We start from the raw sequence: 11970 nt of genomic DNA, 5'->3' as shown, positions 1-11970 counted from the left end.
GAATCGAGAGGTAGGACCAGGTTTAATTGTCTTTAGCCTGGAAAAGCTAAGGAAGAACTATCGCTTGAATATATAATTCGAGATTAAGGTAAATATAGTAGAATTGAGTAGTAGTATTACTAATAGCCTTGCTATTAACTTGTAGCTTGGCCTTAATTAAGGGGAGCCAGATATCAAACTTATAGATCTGGATATCAAATTTTTCGGGATATAAGAGAGAGGATTTCGGCTTTATATAAAGGCGAGCTTATAAGAGGAGGAGGCTATTACTCTATTACTAAATAACCTCAGCTTAATATTAAACCTCTGCTTATAGCTCGGCAATTGCATTTGTAATCTGGATCTATAAAGATTAATCTATAGTATTATAGTATTTCGGAAAAAAGAGAAGGGGAAATCGCAAAAACTTGAAGTAAGAGAGAGCCTAATAAGCTCTTAATCTCTCTAGTAAATATATAATTCTGTAGCCGTATATATTAATAGTACTATTATTAAATTGCCGTAAAATCACACTTGTATATAAGATATAAGAGTGGTTTTACTTCCTTTACAGGAATAAGAATAAGTTTAGAATAATATTACGAAACCGGGCTCTGGGCTTGGAAAGCAGGTAGAGTGGCTCTTAATCCGAGAATTCTAAACTAAGGAAGGAAGCTCTGAGTATAAGAGCCTTAGTATTCTAAATACTAGCTAGCCGTATGCATTATTATGGTTATGTAATACTAAATTTACTAGTAAAGCAGTAGAATATAATAATAAGATTATTAAAGAAAATATAATAGAAAAAATATATAATAAATTAATTTTCTAGAATATTATATAATTAGAAATTATATTAATTTCTATTAAAGCTTCTAAAGCTTCTACTAGTTTAGATTATCTTATTAGTAGCTTTTTCGAATTAAATATCTTATTAGTATTTCTAGAGAATTTATAAATAAATTTATAAAAATAGAATTTTTTATTTTTATTTTAAAGCTTTTAGAAATTAATAACTATATTATTACCAGAAAGTTATATAAATAGGCCAAGAAATTCAAATATTAATATTATTATAAAAAGCTATTAGAAAAACATTTATAAAACTCTTTTATATAAAAATATCTATAATTATAATAAAACTATTTTCGAAAATATTAAGCTTTATAATATTAAATTCGAGAATAATATTAAATATTATATAGCTATAATAAATCGGGTTATAATAGCTTTAACTATTTTTATTTTATTTACTTTTATTATTTCTATAGCTCTAACTATTTCGAATTTCTTTCTAAAGAATTCCGAACTATTTTTTATTTATTTCTATTTAAGATTTCTTATATTTTATATTTCTTTTAAAAATACTAGAATTATTAAGCTCTCAAATCTAATTTTCTTTATTAAAAATTATATTATTTTTAATAATTAGCTAGTTTAGATTAAGAATAAGTTATAAAGAAATACTAATTTATATTTCTTAAAAAATATTAAGATTATTTATATTTCTAATAGATTTATAAATAATATTCTTATTTTAATTAATTTTTATATAATTAAAAATAATCCGAATTAATATTATTAGTTTTTAAAATTATATAATATATCTGAGTACTGCGGTTTGGGCCGCTGAATTCGGCTGGTTTTATCGCTGTTTTACGCAGCCTCGACCGCTCGCTAAACACTGCCCACAGCGCACGTGCCTCGGTTCGCTTAACCGAAGTCCCGCACCAAAACACGCTTAAAACACGACTAATACTACTACTAAGATGCGCGATAAATTCGTCAAATCAAGTCGTATCGACCAGGCAGTAGCCGTAATTCAAAGAGGGGAGTTTACTTATTATTCTAATATAGCTAGGGAGTTCAAGTGTGACCGTAGCGCTGTCTCTAGACGAATCCGTGGCCTTACGAAGTTAAAGAAGGAAGCGAATTCATTCTGGTACTAATGCCTTACTATTGAGTAAGAGGAGGTGCTTATTCATCGAATTAATACTCTTATTGATCGAGGAATACTACCGACTAGTCATATTGTCAGAAACCTTATAGAGGAGATTAGGGGGGGGCTGCTTGGAAAGAACTGGGTTAGCTAGTTCGTGAAGCGTTATTCGATTAGGCTAAAGAGTCTTTATTTACGGAATATCGATAATCTACGTGCTAGCTCTGAGTACGCTCCTATGTTCCAATTATTTTTTAGTATGGTTTGTTTCTTGATTTTTTATTATTTCGCGAATGTACTGCTTGAGCATCTGCTGACGTGTGTCTGCTTTACTAGCTCGCTTTAGTGATTACTAAATATCGAATTACGCCCGAAAACATATATAACTTCGACGAGAAGGGGTTCTTAATGGGATTTGGGCGTTCTTTGAAGAGAATTATGACTAGAGCTGCTCTGGAATTAGGTCGAATTACTAAGGTAAAGTAGGATGGAAATCGCGAGTTTATTAGTCTCTTAGCTTGTATATCTGCGATCGGGAAATGGATACTACCGCTTTTAGTATATAAGGGCGAGTCAGGAGACCTTATAAGTACGTGGGTTAATGAAGTTACGACTGATTCAAAGGCTCATTTTACGGTTTCGCCGAATGGATGGTTAAATAATACGATTGGGTTATCTTGGCTTTAGAATGTCTTTGAACGATATACTAAACTATTACGTACGACTCAAAAACGTCTTCTTATTGTTAATGGGTACTTAAGTCACGTAAATATGGCGTTTATTGATTAGGCTGATTAATATGGTATAATTTTATTGATTTTACCTCTATATACAACTTACTGGCTTTAGCCCCTTAATATAGGACTCTTTCAACTATTATTGACTATATACTCTTGGGAGCTTGATAAAATGATAAACGAATCGGGCGGGTATGTTTTAATGAGTAAAAGCTTCTTTTGGCCAAAGTTTAAGAGGTCTTAGGATAAGGCGTTTACTGAAAAGAATATCTAATCGGTATTTTGCAAATCAGGGATATAGCCGATTAATGGGAGTCTTATTATTAAGACTATTACTCGCCCTATATATGTATTACCTGAAAAGGCAGGTAGATTACGTCCCCCGAGATCTGCGAAATCGATTCGTTGATTTTATTAAGTATACGATAAAGAACCTATAATTGAGAAGGTTAAGACGATTTTCTCAACTATACTTCACCTCGCCGTACGAGTCTCGGTTCTAGAATACGAAAATCGAGGTTTATATAAAGCAATTGAGCTTTAAAAGAAGAAGGGTCGATAGGGCGTTCGTTTGAATCTTGCTGGTAAGGCGAATAAGGGTCTGATCGATTGCTACTCTCCTGGGAAGGTGGTTAAGGCTAGGGAGTATTAAGAAGAGAAGGAGAGGTTGAGAATCGTAGAGGAGGAAGCTAAATTGGAAAGAAAGATCTAAAGGGCCGCGAATGCCCTTAGAAATAAACAGGAGAAGGCAAAAAGAGCGGCAGATAAGGAGGCTAAGGCTGTTTAGAAGTAATTAGTAGGGGAGGTGGAGCTGGCCGCTAAGAGAGCACTAAAGAAGCAGCTAGTTTCTACTGCTCTAAAGGCTAAAAAAGCTGCTCCAGTGGTGTTAACTAGGCGAAAGGTACCTAGTAAGGCTAGACGTCCTGTAAAGGTAGTAGCACAGCAGGAGGTAATTACACAAATCAGTGAGGTAGTCATATTGGGGGTAGCACAGGCGAAATCGAGTACGTGTATAATTACGCTACTATAACGCTTTAGATAAAAAAGCTGAATTGTACAAGTTCAAGAGCTTAATTGATTCTACCTTGTGATTTAATATTATTCTATTTGGATAAGTGGTTGTGGAGTAATTAATTATTGAAGTTTCGGGCGAAATGCGAATTCGCGTGTTTTTGATGCGGGGCGTGTTTTGGTGCGGGGCATCGGTTAGTGCGACGATAACCGCGTCCTCCCAAAATTGCTAGATCCATCTTCAATTATCCTAACCATCCCAGTCCCTTAGTCCAGGAGCCAGAAACAGCTCCCCATCAGCCATAGCAGGCCATGTCCATCTCTGCCTCCAGGCCGCTCCCGGCTATATAAGTTCTCGCAGTTTCCACCTACCCTCGATCTTCAGTAACCATTACACCTCCTTTAAACGCTTCTTTTCCACACTATTCCCTCTTTACTTTCTCCCTCTCAGAGGATTCGAACTCAACGAGTCCCGTGGCCTTAGCTACGATCCCTCGTATACGAAGACTCTCGAAGTCTACTATCTCTCAGATAACCTCCCCATCTCCACTACTACTATGCAAACTCGGTTCTTTTACTCATCCTCCTTTAACTATTATCGTCTTCTAACTCTTAATAGTTCCGGCGTTCTCCCTACCTCGACATTCGATCCCCTCCTCTACGAGGCACCCTCGTAGCATATTCTCCTGGCCGCCCTCCATACCTCCATTACCCTCTATACTTTAATTCTTCGCACAACCCTCGACTCATAAACTCAACTAACCATCGTCTTATTAGGCTATATTAATACTATAATAGGTATCTCCGCTTTCTCACGACTCATTACCCTATAATTAAAGCAGCTAAGGGGTTAAAATAGTACTAATAATATAGATAAGTAAAAGCCACGATTAATTACCTATAATATTAAGTATAATCCTTATTTAATAACGCTACTACCCCTATCTTATACTATTACTACTCTATAACTTCTATATCCATCTTCGAAAGCTCTCCCCTCTCTCGTTATCTCGCTCTTAGTAGTAGGCGTCCTTCTATTATTAATAGCTCTTAGGTTTAATTCTCTCGATTATAACCCGCTACCTATATCCGCTCTCGTAGTACCCCGCACGGGATTATAGCTCCTATAATCTAAGTACTAGCAGAGTATACTCTTAAAGCCCTCTAGAATATCCTCAAAAAACGTACTAATACTAACTAGGTACTAAAGGAGAGAGAGAAAAAGGTACTTAATAGGGAAGGTTATTAGTATATAGAGATAGATTTAAATAATAAATAGTTCTTATAGCCGGTAGATACTAAGGATACTAGGGCTAGTATTTACTATATTAGACGGAAATTTACTAGGTATACTTACTATAGTATTTAAGCCTTTATAATATAATTAGATATAGCTAATAAAAGGCAGATATTATAACTATTAATATACTAGCCCGTAATATACAGCTATTCTTAAGCAGAATTATAATAAGGAGAGGATAATATTATTCCTCTACTAGATCTATAAGACTTATTTAGTAAAGAGGTAAAAGGAGAGGAAGAGGAAAACTATTAACTAGTACTAGTAGGAGTTTAAGATACTCTACTATTAAGTTAATCTATATAATAAATATAAATAATTTACTCGAGGTTATTAAGGTATATTACCCTTTTTCTATTCTCATTATACCCGCTAACCTTATAATCCTAAGTATATTAATACTAAGCTAAAGGTTAAGTTCAATCTTAATATAATATCTAAACCTAAGCTAGTAGCTAGACTAGATGACCTACTTCTCCTACTAACCTACTACTAGGCTTATAACGAGTCTATCTTCCCTACTAAGGATAACTAATACGATATTACTATAATAATACTATTCTAAGCCTATATAGGCAGCCGCTTAGTAGAGTTTATTTACGTATTAAAGGGAAAAGCTAGTTAGGATTTATTTAGTAAAGTAGAAGATATTAACTAAGGTAAATACCCTTAGGATATAATAGAGGAAGATTATAATAATGAGAGTAATACTAGTAATAGCCCTAAGTTTAATATTAATAAACTCTTTAACTCTAACTCTAATAATAATACTACTACTACTACCTTTAATAAAGGTATTAATAAGGATACTAGCTATAATAGTGGTTATAGTATATAAGAGAGAGATATTACTATAACTAATAATATTAACGACTACTCTACTATCTAGGTTAATAAGCTAGGAGAGCTACTATAGCAGACTTATAATACCACTAAGCTAGGTGAGTTTAGAGAAGTAGTATAGAAGTATAAAGTACTCTATTATAAGGATATCTGCCTCTAGATAATACAGAATCTAAAGTAGGGAGAGAGAGACCTTCTCGTAATAGAGGTCTCCCTAAAGTACTATAAGGGAGTTAATAATAAGCCTAAACTATATATTACTTCTCCTTAGGTCCTAAACCCTAGCTAACTCCCCTCTTAGTACGACTTTCCTATTTTAAGAGAACCCTCTCTCTATCCTTTACCTAATCTCTTATATCTTAGCCTATATAATCCGTAATAATACAATCCTCGTTAATAGCTATATATCTGCTAAGCCCTTCTTTACTACTAACTTAGGGAGTATAAATATAAAGGTAATAAAGGTATACTAGAAGCTGAAATAGCTTAAGTAGCTAGTCTTTTATAGGTTTATCTAAACTAGGAATAACTAGGTAAAGTCGAAGTTTAAAGTAATACTTTACTTAACCTATATTTCTATATTAGTTACCTTAGGAGAGACTCTAGCTTAGAAGATAGGCTAATAAGCTATTATTTCCGCTAAGGTATAGTAAATATAATTAATAGTATATATCTTATTTAATCTTATTCTATTACTCTAGGCTAATAGCTATCTCTAGGTACTACCTCTAATTCTATATATAATTAGGTCCTAAGGTATAGTCCTAATACTAGAGTCTTTAGTATAGCCTACTAAGATGAATTTATTAGGTTTAATATATAGGATGCCTACCTTAAGGAAGATATCTCTAATAATGGACTAACCCGGGCCTTTATATATATAAGTATTTAGTATAACCCTAGTACTCTAAAGGAGGTCCCTAAAGAGATTATAAAGCCCCTCTTTATAGTAGATCCTAATATCATTAACCTTAAGTACTAAGTAAAAGAGCTATATACTAAGATTAAATAAGAGTATAAGTTTATTAAGCAAGCCCTAAAGAAGGTTATAAAGGAATATGAGGATCTCTATAAGTAGTTTAAGAATATAAAGAAGAGTTTAGAAGACGAGATTATAGAGGTATATAAGAAAGATTACTTCTTCTAAATCCATAATAAGATAATAAAGAAGTAACTAAATAAATAATAGAATAAGGTAGCTATAGAAGAGGAGGAGGACGTTAATAAGCCTGTTATTAAGTACTAGCTCGCAGAATGAATATAACTATAGTAGATTCTTTACGATTTTTCTCGAGACTTAAGCCCCGAGGGTATTATCTCTTAAAAGGTCTCTGCTATTAATCTTTTTATTATACTCGCCTCCTAATAAGAGCTTCTAACTCGTACTTATAAGCTATAGCTAGTCCTAGCCTCTAAAGACCTAGTTAAGGAGAAATCTCCTACTCCTAAGCCCTCCTAACTAGTTAATAAATTTCCTATCGTCTATAAGAAGACCTAATATATTATTTATATCGGAAATAAGTAGCTCTTATATAAGTAATAAATGCGTACCTTTAACCGCGTTTCGTATATATAAGACTATGTCGAGGATATTTACTTATACTATCTATCTACGGATATGAGGATCATTTACTACTACCCTATCTATAAGGCTTAGGGACTAGTTCTCAATAATATTAAGCGGTTTAAGAATTACGTAATAAAGGTCTATGAGGTCGCCCTCTGGCCCCTGAGAGTTTTTCCTTACTAATCTTTTCTATCTTACGACTTCCTTCTTTGGGTATATACTATTAGGAGTTTATTAAGACCTTAATCCAGCTAAAGCTACCCTTGTGGCATTTGGTTTAGCTAGGAATTAGAGTCACGTAAGCACGTGATCATACGCAATATTTGGCACGGAACAAACCTCCGCCAAGAAAAATCGATCTGCTACGTATGAATTTCTGCGTGTCGCTCTCGAGTAGAAACTGTCAGCGGAGCGCCGCCTAATGAGACCCGCCCGGGCGCAAGATCTATTAAATGACTCTGCGGCACAAGCAGCGTCTCCAGAATCGCGTAGGAGAGCGTCAGGGCGATACTTGGATGGACGGGTTACCTCCATTACGGGAGTCCAATTTAGCTCCCCTGTGTCATTCTAATTATAGGAATCGAGCTGGGAGCCAAAGTAGAACCCAACTCATTCGATAAATTTAGTACTAGCTATGCTCTTGAGATCACTTTTCCTTTCAAAATTATGCATGGAAGGTGCATCCTGCCTGCGGTTGCTCAGAGGCCGTGTTCTGATCTCTCGAACCGACGGTTCGGGATATCACTGTGCAAAGACGGAAGCATGCCACGCGCTAGCGGCACCTTGGTATCAGGGGTCGCCTGTGATGCAAAATTGTAATTCTTTCTATTTAACCCTCTTTAACATTTATGCTCCATATCCACCAGGGTGATCACGAGCAAGCGAGGAGGTTATCCCCCGCTTTTTCTTGAGGGTTACTATCTCAGTAATCCCACCCTATATCCCCCCGACCTGATAGCGAGTGTTACTTTTAGAATATAACTTATATGACTACTTAGATAGTGAAGGCCCCTGGGTAGTCTATACACCCAAATAATGAGAGGCGTTTAAAAGGTTTATAGTATTCACTCAATCGAATAAATATAGGATACGGGAGCCAGCTGGCCCCTTCTTTTAATTATTATAACTATAAATCCCTCATTAATATTAGAGCCTTAATAGTCTCACGCTTCGTCCTCTCGAGCTACTCCTGTCCTTCCCTATAATCCACTGTCTCTTTACTATTCTTTCCTTCTCTAGACAATCCCTTTAAGGTATTCTCCTATACCATAAGCTTCCTGAAGAGAAAATCTCCTATCGTGACTATACCGTTACTCTTTTCTAATTCTTTAGGAAAGCGCAATCTAGCCTCTACTCTTCGAAAGACGCGGATTTTAAGCTTTGCCTTATAGTCTTCGCTTTCTAGACAGCTTCTCTCCTTAACCTTCTTCGTAATAAAAGTGATTCGATAGGATCTAGGTAAAGTTATCCTGAGAATATTATCCGGTACTTGGATTCTCGAAGTTACTATAGTACGATTCTTAGAAGTTTTGTAGTCTAAGGAATAAAGCATATAAACCAGTAATAATATTAGTATTTACGTATATCTAATTATAAGCAGTATTAGTACATTAACTAATCAAATAGTATTCACACTACTCGTTTAGGCCATGTCTCTGCCCCATGTCTCTGCCCCATGTCTCTGCCCCCTGTCTCTACCCCCTGTCTAGCTCTGGTCACAACTCCTGTACGGAGATGCTCCCATGGGAACCCGGGATCCGATTTGGTTCCTCATCTAATTCTAACTATAGCGGTGGGAAAGGGAGCTAGATCGGGCTCCGTGATATTTCCAATACTTTGCTGATAAATGGGGGCTATGGTTAGAGTTGATCCTAGTCTCTCCCTTCGCTGTGGGGTTGTCGTGTTTAATAATCTCTCGAACGGCCCGTTCAGGAGATCACTCTCTACTTCTCTATTCGTGGCCATTTCTCTCAGCCCAAATATGTATCTTCTTGCAAAACTAGAGGTAGCATATCGCACCGGTATATTACTCAACAGAACAAAGCCGCCTAACTTTCTCTATAGCCCTCTATATCCCTCTCTACTAACTAAGCTTAGAACGTTGCCATATAACCTAAGGTAGCGCATAATACTTCCCGGTACACTCCCTATAGCTAAGTAGTTCTATAGTTCATCGCGGCTATTTATATAGTTCTTAACACTTTTACTCGACTTAATTAAGTAGATATAGAAACCGTTGCGGCGAAAATCCAACCCTATAGACTTTCAAAGATGAGTAATAATGTGATATCTTAGCTAGGTTAACTTCCCTCTTCCCCCCCCCCCCCTGTGCTAGGATCTTCTAAAATCTATAGGCCAGATCCCCGATTTGAGAGAGGAAGTTGCTCCAGGTACGGTCATTGCAGATGAGGAGACGTATAAGCTAGCCCCTTTGCAACATCCCCCGCTTTGAACTATAGGCTTTGGATCTCAGTCGTAAGGTAGAAGAGACATTCCAGACATGAGCAATCACTAGACATGTCACGCTATCGAGGTAAATGAGGATTTAAGCGCTTATAATAGCAGGCTGCCTACGAGATTAGGAGTTCCTAGGCATGTGAATATAACTCGCGAGCCATTCAACTCTCGCCTAGCGATACCTCTAATCCCTTTAGCTCCTGGTTCTCTTATTACCTTAACTTCGCTAGTAATCACTCAGGGCTCACTCTTACCCTCCTATTCAGGTCCCGCTAGGGAAGCTTATCCTGACCAGAGACTAGTTAATGAGGAAAGTAATAAACTAACATCTTCGATAGATAATTAGCTTACTCTACTAACTTAGCTTAACGGATAGATACCTTACTTGAAAGCTACCGCTCCCTATTTACGTAAGCGTTCGGCTATCTAACCTTACTATTTAGTACGATCATAAGCCTAAATAAACTAATTATTATTATTAAAACCGGAGACACCCTAGTATAGGATAACGTGGTCCCTTTCTTAATGGATAAACTACTCCTCTAGAGAGGTATATAGTATAAATCAAGCCTCTTAATACTAATAAGTAGTAATTTAGTTACTAATTATTTTATAAAGGTATTACAATATTTTATTATTATAAATAAAGGATTAGTTATAGATTATATACGCTTCTTGTTCTATAGAGTCCTATAGTACTAGTTCTACCTTCGTTTCTTAGAGGAAGTAAAGTAAGGAGTTAAGGACCCAGAGGTTAAGAGGAAGCGAGGTGTTTAAGATATAGTATATACTATAAACTACCTCTTAGAGAAGCTATATATTAATAATTAGGACCTAATTAAGCCTACTAAGAAGTAGAAATAGAGGAATCTTTTATATAAATAAAAATATCTTGGAAAGCAGCTAATAACTCTATTAAGCTATATAGGTTTCGGTATTCTCTTCTTTAGTAGCCTAGAGGCTATAGGGTATATATAAGTAATTCCTAGTCTAAATAGAGAGTAGTAACTAATAAGTAAGTAGTAATAATACTAAGTTTATAGATAGTATATTTAATGCATTAGTATACTATATCTCTAATAAGTATCCGGAGATACTAAAACTTTATAAGATACTAGATAAAGTAGTACACTAGATAATTAAGAGCTAGATAATAGATAAGATAAGAATTCATATAGAGAGTATTATTCTAAGTATCGAGAGCTTCTTAGAAAGTTAGGATAGCTTAATACCTCTATTATAATTTATATAGATTAACCTCTTAATATATTAGGCAGATCCCCTTAAACTTTTCCTAGCGAGGCTATATAACTAGACGGATCTAATTTAGTTTCTATAAATAGGGGATACTAAAATATATAATAAAGAGCATATAAGCAGGCGGGACTATAAACGTTATAGAATATTGCTTTAGTAAATATAAAAAGGATATTGTAACTAGAGACCAGCTGCCAGGTGCTTTATAGTTATTCTATTAAAACTGCTAGGATCTATCACATAATAGGAGCGGTATACTAATACCGGTGAGGCAACCAGTCATTAATATTATAGGTTGTCAGAATCGCAATGGGTCTAGGATAATCACGAGTGGGCGAGTAGGTCATCCGCCTCTTGTTCCTGAGGGCCACGTAGTATACATGACCACCTAGATAGTAAGGGCCACCCATCAGGCCAGTGGTTATCGCCTTAAGCGAGTGATGCATTCCTTGTACCACTAATTTGTTTGCACTAATTGTGAGGGTTTGAGTCAAGGTATGTATTGATTCTAGATACAAGACGTAGCGCAAAGGAGTCAAGAAGAATAGTACGGGGTGTTATCTCTAAATAGACGTTCAGTATGACTCATCATGTGACTCATCGTCACGTGGTCACGTGGTTTCGTGACACTACCCCCCCTCGTAAAGAACTAGGAGCTCCTGCGACGCCATACATTAATCGGTAACGGTTTATTCGGGTGCTGCATATGGAAATCGTAGAGTAATACTTCGCAACCCGGTATCAGATCACGTGGAGGCCGCCACGAAGGAGGGTAGCCTTTCTATTTCACGTAGTATTCCAATCTTACCTTCTTTTCCCGGTTCTTTGTAATTCTGGAATCTAATATCTCGGTAACCATCCACGCTCTACCTTTCGTATT

The 11970-nt window shown here is 35.9% G+C and overlaps 2 protein-coding genes across 2 annotated transcripts; both read left to right on the top strand.

Moving 5' to 3' along the window:
• The first annotated feature begins 1764 nt into the window (after positions 1-1764).
• On the top strand, positions 1765-2704 carry K444DRAFT_724147 (uncharacterized protein). Its single transcript, XM_024888606.1, has 2 exons — positions 1765-2180; positions 2255-2704. The coding sequence occupies exons 1-2, from the start codon at positions 2157-2159 to the stop codon at positions 2402-2404; spliced, it is 174 nt and encodes a 57-aa protein (XP_024735547.1). The 5' UTR covers positions 1765-2156; the 3' UTR covers positions 2405-2704.
• A 3425-nt stretch (positions 2705-6129) lies between these two features.
• Positions 6130-6282, top strand: K444DRAFT_531493 (uncharacterized protein; the record flags this gene model as incomplete). The annotated part of the gene is made up of 1 exon (XM_024874988.1): positions 6130-6282. A coding segment is annotated over one exon (153 nt), but the record flags the coding sequence as incomplete, so codon positions are not given.
• Positions 6283-11970: the final 5688 nt, after the last annotated feature.

Source organism: Hyaloscypha bicolor (assembly GCF_002865645.1).
Source record: "Hyaloscypha bicolor E unplaced genomic scaffold K444scaffold_87, whole genome shotgun sequence".
Lineage (NCBI taxonomy): Eukaryota > Fungi > Ascomycota > Leotiomycetes > Helotiales > Hyaloscyphaceae > Hyaloscypha > Hyaloscypha bicolor.
Note: the sequence above shows the minus strand (reverse complement) of the source record. Positions and strands in the feature narration are given on the sequence as shown.